Source organism: Strongyloides ratti, assembly GCF_001040885.1.
Source record: "Strongyloides ratti genome assembly S_ratti_ED321, chromosome : 2".
Lineage (NCBI taxonomy): Eukaryota > Metazoa > Nematoda > Chromadorea > Rhabditida > Strongyloididae > Strongyloides > Strongyloides ratti.
In genome coordinates, this window is record NC_037308.1 from 16294958 (window position 1) to 16317307 (window position 22350).

The window sequence follows — 22350 nt, forward strand, 5'->3', positions numbered from 1 at the left end:
TGCTAAAAAATAATGTTATATTTTTAAATATAAATAAAAAATCATTTTTTTTTATTAAAATAATTTAAAAATATTTTAAATAAGAAAAAGTATTTACAAATAATTTTAGTTACTTTATAAAAAAATAGTAACAATATAATTAGATGTAAAAAATATTTTTTCTATAACTTAACTCTAGATACTCTTGAATGGAAAAAAGTAGTGAATTATACTTGATAATACTTTGTTTCTTTAAATTTTTATTTAGTTATTTAAAAAATTTATTGATAACTATAAATATGTCACAAATTTTTGAAAATGCAATATTGGATTATTGTCATACTGATGTCATTCATCATGTTGAATTTGATTATACAGGTAATAGATTAGCTACAGCTTCAAGTGATAAAAGTGTTATAATTTGGAATAAAAGTAATAATGGAAAATGGTTAAAAAATGCTGTTATCAGAGTAAGTTTAATTGATAAATTAATAAATTTATTTAATAAGTGTCATTATGGTGCTGTATGGAGAGTAAAATGGGCTAACCCTGAATTTGGTACAATTATTTGTACATGTAGCTATGATGGTACAATAGCAATATATGAAGAAATATGTCATGATGAATATAATATTAATATAAGAAGACGTCCAGTTACATCTGAATCATCTGATCCATTCTTAGAATGGAAATGTCATAGAACGATTATTGAAGATAAAACAAATGTAACAGATATTATTTTTGCTCCAAAATATTTTGGTTTAATGATTGTAAGTTTATTTATTTATAGATTAAACATTATTTTTATTTATATTTTAAATATTCATATTTAATATATTCAATTTGATAAATTAACTTGTCAAGTTCTTTTATTATTTTTAAAATATCTTTGTAACATTCTTCACCTTTATTTGTAAGATATTTTTTATTAACTTCATGTAATTCTAATGATTGATTACAATTTTCAAGTTGATCTTCTGTATAAATAATTTGACTAAATTTTTAATTTAATTAATCTTTAAAATATACATTAACTTACTTTAATAATATATTAGTATTTTTTTCTGTTTCTTTTTGAAGATTAACAGCTCGATTTAATGATATTCTTAAAATTTGTGAAGTTAATCTTTCTTCATGATATAATAATTTTATATTTTTATATTTTTCAAGAAATGTTGTTGGTCCTTTAATTGGTATTGTAAAAATAATTAAAATAAATAATATTAATTTGAAACTCATTATAGTAATAAATATTAAATAATGAATTAGATTTTATACATTAAATTATTTTACTATTTTTATTATTATTATTCATCTTTTTGATGATTTTCCGATACCTGTGTGAATTGACATTAAAATTATTATTTTTTTTTAGATTAGTTGTAATTCAAAAGGTTATATAAGAATATATGAAGCTTCAAATATTATATGTTTAGATGAATGGACAAAAATTAGAGAATTTAAAGTCTTTGATGGTTTGCGATGTTCTGCATTAGCTATTTCAGATAACTTATTTTTTTCACCCCTTCTGGCGGTGGTATCTGATGAAGAGTTACCTTTATATATGAATCATAAAGAAAAATTTCAAAGAGTTGTTTTATATCAATATACAGATCGAACAAAATTTTGGTATGTAATTGATAAATTATATTATGATAAAAATAAACCTCATGATTGTCCATTTAATATAATAAAACCAATATATGATGTTACATTTATTCCTTCTATTGGAAAATCATATCATCAACTTGCAATTACAGTTGGTAGTGAAGTTTGGATATATCATTTGACTGAAAATTTTAATATAAAAGCAGAAAAAATAAAGAGTGTTGTTTATGAAGATAATACTAAAAATAACACATTTGAAGATGAATTGTTTTATTATAATAGTTTTAGAGCTCATGTTCTTCATACTAAAGAAGGATCAATTGTTAAGAGGATTTCTTTTAATATGACAGGAACTTTATTAACAGTTGTGTGTTATGATCAAAATGTTTTTACATATCAAAGTCAGTATCTCTCACTTGATGAATATAGTCATAAGGAAAATGAAACAATTCACTGCCAATGGAAATGTATTGAATCAAAAATATATACATAACATATTACATCACATAGTTATATAATAATTTAATATTATCATTTTTATAAAAAAAAATAAATTATACTCTTTGTTAAATTAGTTTTGTATATTTTATAGCTTTTATCTCATTAAAATTGTAAAGTAAATATTACAATATTATAAAATTATACATAGAAAGAATTTTTTTTATCATTTAATTTTATTTTCATATACTTTTTTCTTTTCTCTAATTCTAGAATAATTTATAAACACCTGCCTCAATGTGCAGATATATATTTTTTCTTCATTATTTAAGATTCACCTTCTAATAATACTATAGATACACATAACTAAAAAAGATCAAAACGAGGTTTCCGCACAAATTTTAAAATACTTAGTACTTGTAATACAAAGCATATATAATTCTTATCAAAAATATAAGTTACTTCTTTAGATAACAACAATTTTACACATAATTTTAGAATTTTTAATATTTGTAAGTAAGTAATAATAATTTTACCACACAACTATATAGTTCATTATTTTTGTAAAAAAATCTTTCAATATATTTAACATTTTTAAAATAATAATATTATCTACTTCTTTTTTATTTTTAATGGAAACTGAACATTATCATTATGAATCCTCAATAAAGGATGAATCATCAATAGAAAAAAATGAAAATCTTAATGAAGATAAAATTGATATTAAATACTATGTTGATAATTTTAATGGTGCAACAAAATTTACATATAAGAAAATAGACAAATCAGATCCTAATAATGAGAAATGTTTTGAATTTGTTGATTTTTTTGATATATGTCCAGATGATTTTGTCAAATCAGGAATCATTAATTTTGTAATTAATGAAATTGAAAATACTGAACAAACAGATAATAAAATGAAAAAGGATACAAATATAAATACTGTGTTTCAGAAACTACATATTGCTACTATGGAAAAAGAAAAAATTCATGAGATAAGTAAAAATGAAGATATATTGAAAAGAAACAATTCTGGTTACAATTATAACGATTCCCTTAAAAAATTATCAAATATTCCAAAAATAACAATTACAAATCATGAAAATGAAGTAAAAAATATTAACATCAATAATGATAATAAAACAAACCAAATTTATACAAACGATAAAACAATTGAATATGCAAGTATTATTGCTGATAAAATTTATAATGATGCTATAAATATTAATAATAATATTTTAGCTAATGACACTAATGTAAATATTTTACATAAATATTCTGATTTAAAAGAATTCCCATTATCATCATTAAACAATAGTGAAAATAATAATGAAGAATTTCTTAATAATATAAAAAAAGGTAATAAAAAAATATTTAAAAGTAATATAATTTTTATTATTATAAAACATTATTTTTATAATTTTTTTAATTTTAGATCCTTCAAGATTGATAAACTATGATTATCAAGCAGTTGTAAACGATGATATTTTAATAAAAAATGAAAATTCAGATAAAGTAACTGATTCAATTAAAGATATTGAAGAGAAAAAAATAGATAGTAATTTGTTTTTATCAAAACAAAAAATGAATTATTCCAATTATAATAGTAATAATAATTTTGAAGATTTTAAACAATTAAAATATAATTTCGATGAACATTATGCTAAAACTTTAATCAATCATCATGAATCATTTAAAAAATCAAAAAATTCATTGTCAGATGAGGAAAAAATTAAAACTGTTATAACATTAAAAAACAATGGATTTTCAGATATATTAAATGTCAATCATTGCATTGATTGTATTTTAGAAAGAACATTACAAGCAAATCCATTTTATCATGCTCAACCTGATAGATTAAGTATGCGGTGTAGTAAATGTAAACCATGTAATAGACATACTCAAACCAATACATATATTGATTATATGATAAAAGAAAATACTTTAGATGAAAAAAATCACGAATGTATTTGTGAAGATATATGTAAGGAAGTTAATTGTTCAATATGTTCAATAAAAATACCACTTTGTAAAAATTTAGAGCATGAAAAAAATTGTACTGATGTAAGTTTAAATTTTATGAAATATTTGTTAATTATTTATTAATTTAGAAATATTCAGCTCCCATTCAAATGCCTCAAATTTCAAATTCAGAAAAAAGCATAAAATTTTTAAGAAGTGATTCTAATGAAATGGTTAAAAATAATAATGAAAATTTTATAAATACAACATTTGAAAAAGAAAAAAATAAAGATTATGTTAAATCAAAAAAATCATGGTTTAAAAAAATAATGACATGTAACTCATGTAAATCTGGAAAAAGAAAAATATATAATCAAAATTAAATTATATTCTTTTTTTGTTAAAAATATATAAAAATAAGTACTGTTAATTTTGTAAAACCATACAAAATAAATAAAAATTGGTTTTAATATATGAAATGATGTTATATATTTATAAAACTTATAACATCATTTGTTTAAAAATAGCTAGCTATTTATCTTCATTATAAGAAAATATAAAATATTTTAAAAATAAACTGATCTTAAAATTTATCTAAAATTTTAAAATATTTAGTAAAAAAAACTGGAATTGAAAAGTAAATATACAAAAGGAATAAAATAATTTAATATTTTATTGACAACTCAAATATTTAATTTGACAAAGAATATAAAAATATAAAAATAAATTTTTATGCAAATAATTGATTATCATCAGAGTTAAGCAACCTCATACCGACAGTATACTGTGGATATTCATAATCAGTATACTCATATTGATCTTCTGGTGTAGTACTAGAAGGTGACGAAATTATATCCGATACAGTAGTTGATGATAACTCCAAAGTTGAAGTAGTTTTTTCATTCATAGTTGTAGTAATAATATCATTGTTTTCAATTGTTGATTCAGATATTTCAGTAGATTCTGTTGATATCTCTTTTTTATTTGTAGCTTCTGTACTTTCCGTGTAATCTGTATATATACCAGGAGTTGCTGTTTTATCACTATATTCACATTCTGTTTCCGTTGTATTTGTCACTTCAGGTTTTTCAGTTACATTAACGTTTGTACTATCTGTATAATCTGTATATAATGCTGGTGTTTCTGTATTAACACTATAATCACATTCAACCTCTGTTGTCTTTGAAATTTTTGTTGTTTCAGTTTCTTCAGTACCAACTGTTTTAGTTCCTTCTGTAGATTTAAGCTGTGTAGTTCCTGTGTATTCAGGATATGTTACTGGAGTTTCCGTTTCTTCAAAATCTGTAAATTCAGAAAATGTGGGTTGTGTTTCAGTAGTGCTAGTAGACTCTGTTATTTCAGTTTCTTGAGTGACAGTTGTTTTTGTCTCACCTGTACATAAAGATTCTGTTCCTCCAGTTTCTTCAGTTGACTTAAAATCTATTTCAACAGATTCATATGTAGAAGCAGATTCCGTTAATTCATTTTCATTGGTTGGAGATAGTTCAGTTGTCTGGGTTTCCTTAGTAACATGGTTTTCTGAACTAGTAGTAAATTCAGGATAACTAACAGGACCTTCAGTTTCTTCTGAAAACTCTGAAAATGGTGTTTCACTTTCAACCGAAGTGGTAGAAACATTTTCTGAAGTTGTTTCGGAAATCGTTGTTTTAGGTTCATTAGAAATATTTGTTTCAAAAGTATCTGAAGAGTAATCTGTATAAATACCAGGAGTTGCCGTTCTATCACTATATTCGCATTCAGTTGTTGTTGCATTTTGAGACAAAGTTGTTTCAATTTTTTCAGTGATAGTTGATTTTGTAGGAAGAGATTCTTCAGTAACAGTTGATTCAGTTTCTCCTGAAACTTTAGTTTCAGTGTATTCAGTTTCTTCTGTAACAAATGGTTCAGTAACTCCAGTTTCTTTAGTAGCAGATACTTCTGTTTCTTTAGATTCTGAAGTACCTGAATATTCTGGATATGTAACAGGAGTTTCTGTTTGTTCAGAATATGTAAATTCGCTTTCCTTTGTACCTGAAGATTCAGTGAATTCAGTTTCTTTAGATTCAGACATTTCTGTTTCTTCTGTGCCAGAGGTTTCAGTAACTTCAGTTTCTTTGGATTCAGAAAGTTCAGTTTCTTCTGTACCGAATGTTTCAGTAAATTCTGTTTCTTTAGATTCAGACATTTCTGTTTCTTCTGTGCCAGAAGTTTCAGTAACTTCAGTTTCTTTAGAAGCAGATACTTCTGTTTCTCTAGATTCAGTGCTACCTGAATATTCTGGATATGTAACAGGAGTTTCTGTTTGTTCAGAATATGTAAATTCGCTTTCTTTTGTACCAGAAGATTCAGTGAATTCAGTTTCTTTAGATTCAGACATTTCTGTTTCTTCTGTACCAGAAGTTTCTGTAACTTCAGTTTCTTTAGAAGCAGATACTTCTGTTTCTTTTGATTCAGTAATTTCTGTTTCTTCTGTACCGAATGTTTCAGTAAATTCTGTTTCTTTAGATTCAGACATTTCTGTTTCTTCTGTACCAGAAGTTTCAGTAACTTCAGTTTCTTTGGATTCAGTAATTTCTGTTTCTTCTGTACCGAATGTTTCAGTAACTTCAGTTTCTTTAGAAGCAGATACTTCTGTTTCTTTTGATTCAGTAAGTTCAGTTTCTTCTGTACCGAATGTTTCAGTAAATTCTGTTTCTTTAGATTCAGACATTTCTGTTTCTTCTGTACCAGAAGTTTCAGTAACTTCAGTTTCTTTTGAGGCAGATACTTCTGTTTCTCTAGATACGGTGCTACCTGAATATTCTGGATATGTAACAGGAGTTTCTGTTTGTTCAGAATATGTAAATTCGCTTTCTTTTGTGCCAGAAGATTCAGTGAATTCAGTTTCTTTAGATTCAGACATTTCTGTTTCTTCTGTGCCAGAGGTTTCAGTAACTTCAGTTTCTTTAGATTCAGTAATTTCAGTTTCTTCTGTTCCGAATGTTTCAGTAAATTCTGTTTCTTTAGATTCAGACATTTCTGTTTCTTCTGTGCCAGAAGTTTCAGTAACTTCAGTTTCTTTAGAAGCAGATACTTCTGTTTCTTTTGATTCAGTAAGTTCAGTTTCTTCTGTACCGAATGTTTCAGTAAATTCTGTTTCTTTAGATTCAGAAATTTCTGTTTCTTCTGTACCAGAGGTTTCAGTAAATTCTGTTTCTTTAGATTCAGACATTTCTGTTTCTTCTGTACCAGAGGTTTCAGTAACTTCAGTTTCTTTGGATTCAGTAATTTCTGTTTCTTCTGTACCGAATGTTTCAGTAACTTCAGTTTCTTTAGATTCAGACATTTCTGTTTCTTCTGTGCCAGAAGTTTCTGTAACTTCAGTTTCTTTAGAAGCAGATACTTCTGTTTCTTTTGATTCAGTAAGTTCAGTTTCTTCTGTACCGAATGTTTCAGTAAATTCTGTTTCTTTAGATTCAGACATTTCTGTTTCTTCTGTACCAGAGGTTTCAGTAACTTCAGTTTCTTTAGATTCAGTAATTTCTGTTTCTTCTGTGCCAGAGGTTTCAGTAACTTCAGTTTCTTTGGATTCAGTAATTTCTGTTTCTTCTGTACCGAATGTTTCAGTAACTTCAGTTTCTTTAGATTCAGACATTTCTGTTTCTTCTGTGCCAGAAGTTTCTGTAACTTCAGTTTCTTTAGAAACAGATACTTCTGTTTCTTTTGATTCAGTAAGTTCAGTTTCTTCTGTACCGAATGTTTCAGTAAATTCTGTTTCTTTAGATTCAGACATTTCTGTTTCTTCTGTACCAGAAGTTTCAGTAACTTCAGTTTCTTTAGAGGCAGATACTTCTGTTTCTCTAGATTCGGTGCTACCTGAATATTCTGGATATGTAACAGGAGTTTCTGTTTGTTCAGAATATGTAAATTCGCTTTCTTTTGTGCCAGAAGATTCAGTGAATTCAGTTTCTTCTGTGCCAGAAGTTTCTGTAACTTCAGTTTCTTTGGATTCAGACATTTCTGTTTCTTCTGTACCAGAAGTTTCAGTAACTTCAGTTTCTTTAGATTCAGTAATTTCTGTTTCTTCTGTACCGAATGTTTCAGTAACTTCAGTTTCTTTAGATTCAGACATTTCTGTTTCTTCTGTGCCAGAAGTTTCTGTAACTTCAGTTTCTTTAGAAACAGATACTTCTGTTTCTTTTGATTCAGTAAGTTCAGTTTCTTCTGTACCGAATGTTTCAGTAAATTCTGTTTCTTTAGATTCAGACATTTCTGTTTCTTCTGTACCAGAAGTTTCAGTAACTTCAGTTTCTTTAGATTCAGTAATTTCAGTTTCTTCTGTTCCGAATGTTTCAGTAAATTCTGTTTCTTTAGATTCAGACATTTCTGTTTCTTCTGTACCAGAAGTTTCAGTAACTTCAGTTTCTTTAGAGGCAGATACTTCTGTTTCTCTAGATTCGGTGCTACCTGAATATTCTGGATATGTAACAGGAGTTTCTGTTTGTTCAGAATATGTAAATTCGCTTTCTTTTGTGCCAGAAGATTCAGTAACTTCAGTTTCTTTAGATTCAGACATTTCTGTTTCTTCTGTACCGAATGTTTCAGTAACTTCAGTTTCTTTAGAAGCAGATACTTCTGTTTCTTTTGATTCAGTAAGTTCAGTTTCTTCTGTACCGAATGTTTCAGTAAATTCTGTTTCTTTAGATTCAGACATTTCTGTTTCTTCTGTACCGAATGTTTCAGTAAATTCTGTCTCTTTAGATTCAGACATTTCTGTTTCTTCTGTACCAGCAGTTTCAGTAACTTCAGTTTCTTTAGAGGCAGATACTTCTGTTTCTCTAGATTCGGTGCTACCTGAATATTCTGGATATGTAACAGGAGTTTCTGTTTGTTCAGAATATGTAAATTCGCTTTCTTTTGTGCCAGAAGATTCAGTGAATTCAGTTTCTTTAGATTCAGACATTTCTGTTTCTTCTGTACCAGAAGTTTCTGTAACTTCAGTTTCTTTAGAAGCAGATACTTCTGTTTCTTTTGATTCAGTAATTTCTGTTTCTTCTGTACCGAATGTTTCAGTAAATTCTGTTTCTTTAGATTCAGACATTTCTGTTTCTTCTGTACCAGAAGTTTCAGTAACTTCAGTTTCTTTAGAGGCAGATACTTCTGTTTCTCTAGATTCGGTGCTACCTGAATATTCTGGATATGTAACAGGAGTTTCTGTTTGTTCAGAATATGTAAATTCGCTTTCCTTTGTACCTGAAGATTCAGTGAATTCAGTTTCTTTAGATTCAGACATTTCTGTTTCTTCTGTACCGAATGTTTCAGTAACTTCAGTTTCTTTAGATTCAGACATTTCTGTTTCTTCTGTACCAGAAGTTTCTGTAACTTCAGTTTCTTTAGAAACAGATACTTCTGTTTCTTTTGATTCAGTAAGTTCAGTTTCTTCTGTACCGAATGTTTCAGTAAATTCTGTTTCTTTAGATTCAGACATTTCTGTTTCTTCTGTACCAGAAGTTTCAGTAACTTCAGTTTCTTTAGAGGCAGATACTTCTGTTTCTCTAGATTCGGTGCTACCTGAATATTCTGGATATGTAACAGGAGTTTCTGTTTGTTCAGAATATGTAAATTCGCTTTCCTTTGTACCTGAAGATTCAGTGAATTCAGTTTCTTCTGTACCAGAGGTTTCAGTAACTTCAGTTTCTTTAGATTCAGTAAGTTCAGTTTCTTCTGTACCGAATGTTTCAGTAAATTCTGTTTCTTTAGATTCAGACATTTCTGTTTCTTCTGTACCAGAAGTTTCTGTAATTTCAGTTTCTTTAGAAGCAGATACTTCTGTTTCTTTTGTAGCTGAAGTTTCAGTGAATTCTGTTTCTTTAGTATATAATGTTTCTGTAAATAGTGATTCTTCTGTAACAGTGGATTCAGTTTCTCCTGAAGGTTTCGTTTCATTTTCTTCTGTGCCAGAAGTTTCTGTAACTTCAGTTTCTTTAGAAGCAGATACTTCTGTTTCTTTAGATTCAGACATTTCTGTTTCTTCTGTACCAGAAGTTTCAGTAAATTCTGTTTCTTTAGATTCAGACATTTCTGTTTCTTCTGTACCAGAGGTTTCAGTAACTTCAGTTTCTTTAGATTCAGTAATTTCAGTTTCTTCTGTTCCGAATGTTTCAGTAAATTCTGTTTCTTTAGATTCAGACATTTCTGTTTCTTCTGTACCAGAAGTTTCTGTAATTTCAGTTTCTTTAGAAGCAGATACTTCTGTTTCTTTTGTAGCTGAAGTTTCAGTGAATTCTGTTTCTTTAGTATATAATGTTTCTGTAAATAGTGATTCTTCTGTAACAGTGGATTCAGTTTCTCCTGAAGGTTTCGTTTCATTTTCTTCTGTGCCAGAAGTTTCTGTAACTTCAGTTTCTTTAGAAGCAGATACTTCTGTTTCTTTAGATTCAGACATTTCTGTTTCTTCTGTACCAGAAGTTTCAGTAATTTCAGTTTCTTTGGATTCAGACATTTCTGTTTCTTCGGTAGCAGAAGTTTCAGTAATTTCAGTTTCTTTAGATTCAGACATTTCTGTTTCTTCTGTTCCAGAAGTTTCAGTAACTTCAGTTTCTTTAGATTCAGTAATTTCTGTTTCTTCTGTTCCAGAAGTTTCAGTAACTTCAGTTTCTTTAGATTCAGACATTTCTGTTTCTTCTGTACCAGAAGTTTCAGTAACTTCAGTTTCTTTAGATTCAGTAATTTCTGTTTCTTCTGTGCCAGAAGTTTCTGTAAATTCTGTTTCTTTGGATTCAGACATTTCTGTTTCTTCTGTACCAGAAGTTTCAGTAATTTCAGTTTCTTTAGATTCAGTAACTTCAGTTTCTTTAGATTCAGACATTTCTGTTTCTTCTGTTTCAGAAGTTTCAGTGACTTCAGTTTCTTTAGATGCAGATACTTCTGTTTCTCTAGATTCGGTGCTACCTGAATATTCTGGATATGTAACAGGAGTTTCTGTTTGTTCAGAATATGTAAATTCGCTTTCCTTTGTACCTGAAGATTCAGTGAATTCAGTTTCTTTAGATTCAGTAATTTCTGTTTCTTCGGTACCAGAAGTTTTAGTAACTTCAGTTTCTTTAGATTCAGTAATTTCTGTTTCTTCTGTGCCAGAAGTTTCAGTAAATTCTGTTTCTTTGGATTCAGACATTTCTGTTTCTTCGGTACCAGAAGTTTCAGTAATTTCAGTTTCTTTAGAAGCAGATACTTCTGTTTCTCTAGATTCTGTACTACCTGAATATTCTGGATATGTAACAGGAGTTTCTGTTTGTTCAGAATATGTAAATTCGCTTTCTTTTGTACCAGAAGATTCAGTAAATTCTGTTTCTTTAGATTCAGACATTTCTGTTTCTTCTGTACCAGAAGTTTCAGTAAATTCTGTTTCTTTGGATTCAGACATTTCTGTTTCTTCTGTTCCAGAAGTTTCAGTAACTTCAGTTTCTTTAGATTCAGACATTTCTGTTTCTTCTGTACCAGAAGTTTCAGTAACTTCAGTTTCTTTAGATTCAGTAATTTCTGTTTCTTCTGTGCCGGAAGTTTCAGTAACTTCAGTTTCTTGAGATTCAGTAATTTCTGTTTTTTCTGTGCCAGAAGTTTCTGTAAATTCTGTCTCTTTAGATTCAGACATTTCTGTTTCTTCGGTACCAGCAGTTTCAGTGACTTCAGTTTCTTTAGAGGCAGATACTTCTGTTTCTCTAGATTCTGTGCTACCTGTATATTCTGGATATGTAACAGGAGTTTCTGTTTGTTCAGAATATGTAAATTCACTTTCTTCAGTACTGAATGTTTTATCTGTTTCAATCTCATGTGTACTCTTGACTTCTGTTTCCCTGGTTTCTTCTGTTTCCATGGATTCAGTTGATTTTGTTTCTTTTGTGCTCCTAGATGTTGTACTTCCTGTATATTCTGGATAAGTTGCTGGCGTTTCTGTTTCTTCAGAATATGTAAATTCATTAAATGTTGATTCACTTTCTTTTGTTTGATTTGATTCTGTTCCTGTTGTATAATCTGTATAATAACCTGGAGTTGCTGTTTTATCACTATATTCACATTCTGTTTCTGTTGTATTTGTTACTTCATTTGTTTCACTTATATCAACGTTTGTAGTTTCTGTATAATCAGTATATATTTTTGGAGTTTCTGTTTTTTCACTATAATCACATTCTGTTTCTGTTTTGTTTGTAATTTTTGTATTTTCAGTGTAATCTGTATAATAACCTGGAGTTGCCGTTTTATCACTATATTCACATTCTGTTTCTGTTGTATTTGTTATTTCATTTGTTTCATTTATATCAACATTTGTAGTTTCTGTATAATCAGTATATATTTTAGGAGTTTCTGTTTTTTCACTATAATCACATTCAGTATCACTCTTACTATTTGTTTCTTCATTATTAGTTGTTTCTGTTGTTAATGTTGCATATTCTGAAATTGTAGTAAAATCTTCATCTGTATAATCTGAACTGTCAGTGTAGATTTTATTTGTTGTTGCCATCATCGTACTTTCATCTGTTTGATATGTTTCGTCATATGTTGTTGGTTCAAAATATGTCGGATTTGTTACAAAATCTGTTATTGGTGTTATTTCTGTTGTCATTTCTGTTGTACTTGTATCATATATTGTATTTTCTGTTGGATCTACAATACAACCTTCTGGAATACGTGGAGTGGTAATAGATTTTTTTCGAGTACTTGTTGATGTACTCTTGTTATTTGGAATATTAGTACTACTACTATCCTTATTTATTGTATTCCCTTGGGTTGTTTGTTCTTCATTGTTTGTTGTAGAAGGCCTTTTTGTTAATTCTCTTTTAGATATAATTTTTTGGTAATTTTCTTTATTATCTCCAAAATCATTAGATTCACTTTGAAGATTATTTTGTTCTACTTCTCTTTTTTCAATTGTTTTTTCATTATTACTTGTAAATAATGAAAGACCACTTATTTTAAAACTACCAAGATCTAGTCCGCCGATGACATTAACAATCAGGGCTCCTAAGAAAATATTTCTTAGAATATAATATTTCATTAAAATGTTAAATGATTTGTGAGCTGTGAATTCACTATATCTATTTTGCCTTTTATATTAATTTAATTTTAATATTGTAAATATTAAGTTTATATCTATAAAATAAAAATTGTTTTTACAGCTGTAATTAGTGAAATTCTATTGAAATTTTATTTTTTAAGTATTGGTTTTATAATTAAAACAGTTTTTTTTACATTTATTTTATTAGTACTTATTTTAATTTATGATACTATAATTGATTATTAAACATGTTTCATTTTGTACTTACTATTGATAATCTTTGAGAATATATTTTGAAAAATTTTTATTGATACATTTTTCTAATTTGTTTCTTTGTATGAAAATAATTTTGATTTTTTAAATAATGGAATAAAGAAAATGAACACGTTAATATTAAATTTAAAAAAAAAAGTATGTATATATATATATATATGTTTTTTTTTACTAATATATTATCTTTTTATATTTGAAGGTTTTCATAATAACTTTTTTTTATGATAAAATTTTTTTTTTTAAATATCCTATATTTTTAACAATATGTTAAATTTTTTTTATAATTAATGTTTTTGTTAACTTATACTTTTAAAAGTTTCAATTACAATTTTTATTTTGTAAGTTATAACTTCTTTTTAAATTAGACATTTTAATTGTATATTTTTTTAATTAAAGCTTATTTCTTTAAAAATTGTTACCATTTTTTTCAGTTAAAAACCGTTTTTGTTTTTTCAAGTTTTGTGATGACAAATTTTTAAAACATAAAATAGTTTAGAAAAATGATACTTTATGAATATCTATTATGTTATACTTCAAAGTTGTTTCTATCTTTGGTTGAAAATTCCTTGTTAATTGCTTAATTTATAGGAGTTATTAATATTATTCTGAAAGTAATTCATTTTTTAAGATTTATTTATAAATTTCATTTATAAAAATTTTTTTCAAAATAACTTTTAGCCAATGGTTCAAATTGAGTACCATTTTAGTCATTTGATACATAATTTCAATCTTTTATGGTGTTATTCGATTTTCGGTCAAATGTTCATGCAATCAAAAATTTGAGCATTTAATTTTTTTTCACTTTGTTTTATATATAAATAATATTTTGCTTGAAAATATTTTCTTCTATTGTATTAACTTTTTTTGTGTTCTTGGAATTATTTCTATATTTATATAGAATTTGTTTCAAAAAAATAATCTGATTTTGGTAATTAGCATATTTTTTCGTCTAAAAAGAGCTTAAAGGATTTTAACAAAATTCTATTTTGTTTATATATATTTAAAAATTTAAATAATTTTTTTCATTAATTTTTAAAGTTAACGAATTGCTTCATAATAAAAAAGTATATTAAATTTAAAATATGTTTTTTTTGTAATTTTATACAAATATTTTAATTAAATGCAATATCTATTTTAAAAATCATAAAACTATTTAAATTATTATATAATAAAATTACTTAAAGGAAACTTTTAAATTTTGAGCATAATTACAAAACAATTTTAACATACTAAATATATTTATGTTTACTAAATTTATTGTTAAATTATATTCATAATTATTTATTAAATTTGTTATTTGTAGCGAAGATATAATATTAATATAAATATTTTGATATTATTAATTTCTAGATTATTATTTTTTTAGAAATTTTTATTTATGAAAATATAAATAGTATGCTACCTATCAAATATAAAAAAGGATGTAATTAATGATGCAAATTTTTTTCACAATCATTTATTTTTATTTTACAATAATATTGATATTTTAATAAAAATGCATTTTAGATATTAATTAATTTTAAACTATAAAAAATTTACAAAAAATTTTAAAATTTTAACAAAAATATAAGTCACAATTAAAACACAAAGCTTTTTAAGATAATAATATCAAATTATTAAAACAACTAAGTAAATTATTACATTGAAAACAAATTTGAACGTTTATCTTCATAAAATTATAACACTATATATATAAATTTACAATTATATTATATTATAGCATATCTTATTTTTTATGTTTATTATTTTTTTTGTAAAAATTATACAAAAAATCATAATTAAAAAAAAAAAAATTTTTATTTATATATAATTAAAAATGTTTATTGTTTGATTATTATATTTATATAATTAAATTTTTAAAAATAATAAACTTAAGATAGAAAAGTTTTGAAATCAATGAATTGAACAAAAAATAAAAATCAACTTAATTTTTTTTGGAAAAATATTAAAATTAACAAAAATGTGTATCAAATGGAATATAATTTTGTTTGAATACTTTAAATAAAAGCATAAATTAACAAAATAAATATTCTATAATTTAAATATACTTAGTTTGATATAAAAAAAAAAATTAACAAACATATATTTATACATTAATAATCTTCATATGATCCACTATTATATTTATCAAAATCTTTTTCTTCATCTAAACTACCTTCATTGAGCTGATAATTATTATATGGCTTTTTGTTAGTTTCTATTAAAATAGTAGTAATAATTTTGTCAGTTGGTTTATTCATATTTTCTTCCTTACTTTCATTAGATTCATAATAATGTATAGTTTGACCATCATCTTCCAAATAGTAATATTCAAGTTTTTGTTCGTACTTTTTAACACTATCATTTGTGAAATTAATTTTAAACATATTTAAATTATCTTTATCAAAATTTGACTTCAAATTTAAAGAAATTGAATTATTTTCTGTTTTTACATTTGTTTCCAAATTAATCTCTTCTAAAATAAATTTTGTAAAATAAAATTTATATATTAATAAACGATTTTTTATCAAAAAAAATGTATTTATTTTGTGTTTATAAATGTTTTAAAACATATGATTGATGCATTTTTTTTTATTCCTTTAATATATAATTTTTACTTAAATTAGCATCAATAGTAATAAACTTATATTTTTTTAAATTTTTTACAATTATTATACTTTTAAAAAATACTTTTAGTTATATTATCAGACAAATTCTTTTATAGTAATTCTTAAACCTTAATTTTTTTAAGTAATTATATTTTTCTTACCTGTTATCTCACCTTCATTTTTATCTTTATCGTTTTCATCTGCATCGTTATCTTTGTAATCTTCATTTTCATTACTGGTTTCTTGAAGATAACTAATACTTTCTTCACTTGAAGTAATATTACTTTCAGTTTCATAACTTTCTATATACTCATAAGTTTCATCACTAATATGGTTATCTTTACTAAATGCAATACTAGTTAAAATTAATACTAGATAAATAAAAATTAAATCAATTTTATACTTCATTAATTATTTTGCAATATTTTCAATAGGAAATTAAATTTTAAAAATATTTTTAAATATACAATATTCGAAAAATAAATTGCAAATATAATACTTATATCAAAATGAACTAAATTATTTGATATAAAATTTTTTCAAATACATTTTTTGTTTAAATTATTCTTTTTTATTTAGTGCATTCAAATAATTTAAAAATAAATTATTGAAAATTGATTGTATTCATAAGAAATAAAAATAAAAAAGTTCAAAAAATATAAGACATTTTATACTATTTTTATAATCATTTATTTGAATTAAAAAATTGATATTATTTCTTGATTAAATATAATGTAAAAGGTGAATCAAAAAAATCTTCATTTTAATTAAATATATGTAAATACCACTGTATGAAATAATTAAAAGTATTGTTTTTTTAATCAACTTTATTATTTGTGATAATGTTATTTAAAATATAAAGTGAATAACCTTATAATTTTTCCTATTAAAATACAACTAAAAGTAAATTTAAAATAAAAAAATTTTTTTTGTAAAATAACCTACATAAAAATTTATAATTTATATATTTGAAATTTCATTACATAAAAAAAGAAACTTTTCTAAAATTTTAAACTTTACTAAATTTAAATAGATAAAATTTTTGTTGATTTAAAAATGACTAAAAATGTTTTTATTTATATTGAAAATATGCCTATATAAAAATTACAAAAAAAATAATTAATTACTTTAAACCAAATTTCTGGCTTTTCTTTTTAAAAAAAAATAAGCATACTATATTGAATTACACAAAAAAAAACCCCTAAAACAATAGTACAATTGAAATACCAAAAAAAAATGTAATCAAATTTTTATAACAAAAAATGATGAAGAATTTTTCTTAATCTTTTTCTTTTAAAGTCTAATTATTTGCTAACTTTTCTCTTTACCATTGCAATTTCTATCTTATATAATAATTAAATCTATCAAAAGATTTAATAGCATATAAATTCATTTTATATCTTTTAACTAATGTAATCATAAATAATTAAAAAGTTACACTAAATTGGCTGCTAAAATTTTTTAATAAATGGTAAGAATAATTTTTTTTAAATTATTTAACTATTTTAGAATAAAAATAAAAAATTATCTAATAATAATAATAAATTTATATTTTCTACTTCTTCTGCTATTAAGAATATAAACTGTGGTGTGGAGGAGTATATTAATGATTCACGGAATGAAGTAATTTTTTAAATAACATTTTTATATTTTACCTTATTTTAGATATATAATGTAATTAAAGTTATGCCAACTGATAACACTACATGCAATATAAGAACGAAAATAAAAAATAGAAAAGTATTTTCTGCTACTAATGAAAATATTACAACTTCCAAAGAGTGTATAATGAATGAAATGGATTTCCAAAATCTTGGAAGATGTGATAAAATTAAAAAAAGTTATGATATTAATTATTTAAAGAGAAATTATGTTCAAAAAAAAAGACACGAGCCATTAGTGTATCCAAATGTTGTTGAAATATCAAACATGGAAAGTCATAATTTAGATAACTGTATTTTGAATAAAACTAGTGACAAAAAAGTTAGACATATTGAAATATCTCAAGAAAAAAGAAGGTCACATAGTTTTATGAAAAATACTCCACCTGCAACACCTTCTGATTGTTGTCACAGTGATGATTGGTCAACTTTTGATCCAGCTAAAGTTAGAACTATTTCAGAAACAAAAGCTAATAATATTCTAACTGATTCATTATTTTTAAGTTCTCCAGAAAAAAAAACAAGTAATATAAACTGTTCACAACATGTTGAAAATGAAGAAGTTTTTTTAGAATCAAGTAATACATTTGATTCAGTTAAAAATGAAAATTTTTGCGTTGATGATATTTCAAAGATGAATAAGAAAGTTACTTTTATGAAAAAATTTTTTTCTATATTTGATTTTAAACGTGATACAGTTAAAATATCAAATGATAATTTTTCAAATTTAAAAAGTAACAAGAATTGTAAGAATTTAGTAACATTAAACACTGATGGTCAAAGTTGCACTCTAAAAAATATAACATTTTCAAATCAACTTAATAATGACAATATTATATATGAGAAGTTTGGTTCTATATCACTAGAATTAGATGTTGAAAAGGAAAATTATTTTCATAAAATATCTAATAGAAAATGTTTTGATAAAATTTCTAATTCTAGTTCTTCAAACAAATTTATAACACAAAAACTTACATCATATCAAAAAAAAGTTGTCGATAATAATTGTGCTCCAAAATTTTCACCTGCTTTAAGATATTTACCTAATATTCCTTATGGAAAAATGTTAGCAATATATAAAGGTGAAACATTAAGTACTCTTAGTGTTGCAGGTACAATTGTTTTACATTCAACTTCCAAAACAATGTTTGATTTTAAACCTTTAGCACATTCTACACCATTTCAAACACCTAAGCAATCATTAGGAAAAATAAAAAATAGTAATAAAAATAGAGGTACAATTTTACCTTATAGTGAAAAAGGTAGAATTTTTGAAAATCCAATATATTCTAAAGAAAAAATATCATTTTATTCTAATACCTCAAATGTACCTTCGTTAACAGCTCCAAGTTATCTTACACATATACCTGAAGAAATGTATGTAAGAAAATTAAATACATTGAAACATTCTATTAAAAAAATAAAGAAAATTTTATGTACATCAGAACAAATTATTCATGAATGTTCAAAAAAATTTAATTTTAATGGTTCGGAAATAGAATTATCTGCAAAAAGGATCAAATTAATTGGTACTAATAGAATAAAATCGTTAAAAGATGAATATGAAAAAACTAAAATATTAATGAATATTTGTGGTATAATTCCACGTATCAATTCAAATATTTTGGCTATGTATACAATTACTGACATAAAATTAGAACTTAATAGATTATTTTGTTTTAAAAAAACACAAGAAAATATATCTTATGTTTTTTGTATTATTTTAAAATCAGCTAATAATGTTGTTGGCACTCAAATAAAGACAGTTGAAGATGTTGGAAGTGTTCGTTTAAAGCAAATCAAATTTTCAGATGTTATTAAATTTTCAAAATTGCCAATAAATTTTATTATTTCTTTGGAAATTTATGCTTTGAAAATAGGAGAACTTGATCGTACAAAATTATCTCGTTTTAAACGAAGTTTAAAAGATTTGGCTATTTCTGTCTTTAAACCATCTTACAAGAAATCATCTTTAATATCAGTCAATGAGAATACTACAACTAATCCTAATGATTCACTTCATCCAAAAAATCAAATTAGCTATGATGATTTTATACAATGTGGAATATTAAAATTAAATAGAGATACAATAGGAAATCAAAAATTTTATTTTGAAGAGGCAAAATTTCCACTAGAAGGAACTATATGTGTAAACACTGAATGTTCACCATTACCACAACACGTAGAAATGGCATATTCAGGATTTTTAAGTATTTACAATGGTGATGATTTAAAAAGTTATTCAATTAAAATGTGGACAATTGTGAAAAGATCATTAATGAAATTTTGGAAAAGTTGTGATGATGAATATGATGGTCAGTTACCTTTATTTATCATGGATATGTCTAAAATAACTTCTCCACAATTAGAGAGAATAACTACATCTGAAGTTGGTTATAAAGAAAATTCATTTTATATTGATATTTTATGCGAATCCAAAACATCAAATTGTATATATCAACACAAAAGAGTTTATTTTTCATCAGAATGTTCAACTGATTGTGATAATTGGCTTCAATATCTTAATGGAATATTAAAAACAATCAGACATGAACCTGATAATGCTTTTTAAATATAATTTTGGTACTCATCCATTATTTCTTTCTACTAAAAAAAAACTAATAATAAATAGAAAACAAAAATTTATAAAATTAATATTATTTTATTTTTGTTTATAAATATATTTTTGTAAATTTATTAATAATAAAAATATAATACAGATAGAAAAAAATTAAAATTAATATTATTTGTTTTTTTATATTAATAAATATTATTAATTTTTAATAAAATAAATTTTTAAAAATTTTTGTGTTTTTATCGATATTAATATTTATAAATTAAATAAAAATCTATATTTATATTTTTTTAACTATAAAATTGTTTAAAAATTTTTTATATTGTAAAATAATATTTTTATTTTAATTATTATGTACAAAATTTTATTAAATGGTTTAATAAATAAAACTATATTAACTATATAAATATTTTGTCTAAACTAATTAAATATACTTTTTTTCATAATGATAATATTATTCATAATTTATTTATTACAACAAAATTGTCAAATGTTGAATGAAAAATTAAAAATAGCTTAAATATAATTTTTATTGATTATGTAATTTATATTTCCTTGTAAATTCATGTGATTATTCTTTAAAATGTGAAATAAAGTTGCACCATAATTCAGTTTAACATGTAAGTTTATTAATATTAACATACGTCATTTCTTTCTTACAAATAACTTCTTTTTAATAATAAAAATTTTTAATAAATATTTTTTACGTTTCAATTACAGTATTATATTTATAAATTTATAAAAAAAAAGATAATAAAGTATTCATTTAAAACTATATTTTTTATTATTTATCAATCTATTTATTATAATTATATATGTTTTAAATTATTCTTCTGTATGAATATTAAACTAATAAAAAATATTTCCTAAAAATTATTAAATTTTATTCTAAAAATGAAAGTTATGATATTTTTTTCCAGCTATCTACATTGCCGAAAAATTTATAAAATTATATTAATATATAAAAATACATTTTAATTATTAATAATTTTGTTTATTAAAACAATATTACTAATTTTTTTGATATATATAATATAGATTCTTTAATAAAAAAATATTGTAATCTTAATTTTTTTTTAAATACAAATATTTATAGCAAATATTATATATGAATGTTTATAATTAAAATATTAGTTGAAATATGATACTTTTTTAAAAATTTAAATAATAATAATTATGGTATTTAGACAAGTTACTCATATAACTCAGCACATTATGACAAATAGTCATCCATGTTACTTTTTATGTCATAAAATTTAGGACTATTCAAGTCAAAAAAATCATCCAACGTCAAAAAATAACTTAAATAAAAACAAAAAAAATTGAAATTTTAGAATGCTCGACCTCTTTTCCATAACTATAAAATCTTGGAATCTACACTTAATACATTTAACCTTAACTTACTCTACTACCTACTACTGTTTAAACTTACAACCTAATCTAAAGTAAAATTTATACATTTTATTATTTGAAGTATCAATGTATAATTTTCTACAAAAATTAAATATCCTTTATATATAACATATATAAAAAAAATTTTTTTAATAGTTAGTATTTTAAAAATAATATTTATTAAAATTTTATAACATTTACAAAATAAACATTTTTTTAATTCTTAGGAAACTGTGAATATACTCATCTGAGTTGATTCCTATATCAGAAATATCGCAAATTAATTCATGTACGGTTCCTTAAAAGTACATAATTTATATAACATAATTTATTGTACTTTAAAAATTAATTTTTTTATTAGATATACTATCCGTTATATTTTTGACAAAAAAAATTAGTTTTTATCTTGGATGAATTTTTGACTCAGAGATATTTCACAAATAACTCGGACAATTTTTTATCTTGGAAATATCTCGGATTTGTCTTTAACGTCGAAAAGTGCTTGAATATAATTTTCACAGTACACTGAAAATAATAATTTAATATATTATGAAGTTTATAAAATTGAAATTATTAAGACAATCTTAAATTAGTTTGTAAAAAATGTTATCAAAATATTTAGCTTTCAAGTTATTAATTGTTTTAGAATATAAAAAAAAATTTTCTATATAAAGAAATGTATTAGTCTTATAGCATTAGAAATTTTTTTTAATTTATATGATAAAAATTACCTTTTTAAAAAAATATAATAATTCACATAACTAAGTCAATTTTTATGATAATTGTGATCATTTATAAAAAAAATACATTATACTATTTCTGGCATAAAAATAATTTTTTTAG

The 22350-nt window shown here is 23.8% G+C and overlaps 5 protein-coding genes across 5 annotated transcripts; 3 read left to right on the plus strand and 2 right to left on the minus strand.

The window, feature by feature from the left end:
• Window positions 1-278: 278 nt before the first annotated feature.
• On the plus strand, window positions 279-2080 carry SRAE_2000515300 (Nucleoporin SEH1; the record flags this gene model as incomplete). The annotated part of the gene is made up of 3 exons (XM_024644127.1): window positions 279-449; window positions 489-749; window positions 1355-2080. 3 exons carry the CDS (start codon window positions 279-281, stop codon window positions 2078-2080), a joined length of 1158 nt encoding a protein of 385 aa, XP_024509719.1.
• Window positions 2081-2657: 577 nt separating this feature from the next.
• Window positions 2658-4370, plus strand: SRAE_2000515400 (Hypothetical protein; the record flags this gene model as incomplete). Its single annotated transcript, XM_024644128.1, has 3 exons — window positions 2658-3384; window positions 3461-4089; window positions 4137-4370. The coding sequence occupies 3 exons, from the start codon at window positions 2658-2660 to the stop codon at window positions 4368-4370; spliced, it is 1590 nt and encodes a 529-aa protein (XP_024509720.1).
• Window positions 4371-4717: 347 nt separating this feature from the next.
• SRAE_2000515500 (Hypothetical protein) lies at window positions 4718-13018 on the minus strand (the record flags this gene model as incomplete). The annotated part of the gene is made up of 1 exon (XM_024644130.1): window positions 4718-13018. One exon carries the CDS (start codon window positions 13016-13018, stop codon window positions 4718-4720), a length of 8301 nt encoding a protein of 2766 aa, XP_024509721.1.
• Window positions 13019-15384: 2366 nt separating this feature from the next.
• On the minus strand, window positions 15385-16287 carry SRAE_2000515600 (Hypothetical protein; the record flags this gene model as incomplete). The annotated part of the gene is made up of 2 exons (XM_024644131.1): window positions 15385-15746; window positions 16041-16287. The coding sequence occupies 2 exons, from the start codon at window positions 16285-16287 to the stop codon at window positions 15385-15387; spliced, it is 609 nt and encodes a 202-aa protein (XP_024509722.1).
• A 1278-nt stretch (window positions 16288-17565) lies between these two features.
• Window positions 17566-20112, plus strand: SRAE_2000515700 (Actin-binding protein anillin; the record flags this gene model as incomplete). The annotated part of the gene is made up of 1 exon (XM_024644132.1): window positions 17566-20112. The coding sequence occupies one exon, from the start codon at window positions 17566-17568 to the stop codon at window positions 20110-20112; it is 2547 nt and encodes an 848-aa protein (XP_024509723.1).
• Between the last annotated feature and the right edge of the window lie 2238 nt (window positions 20113-22350).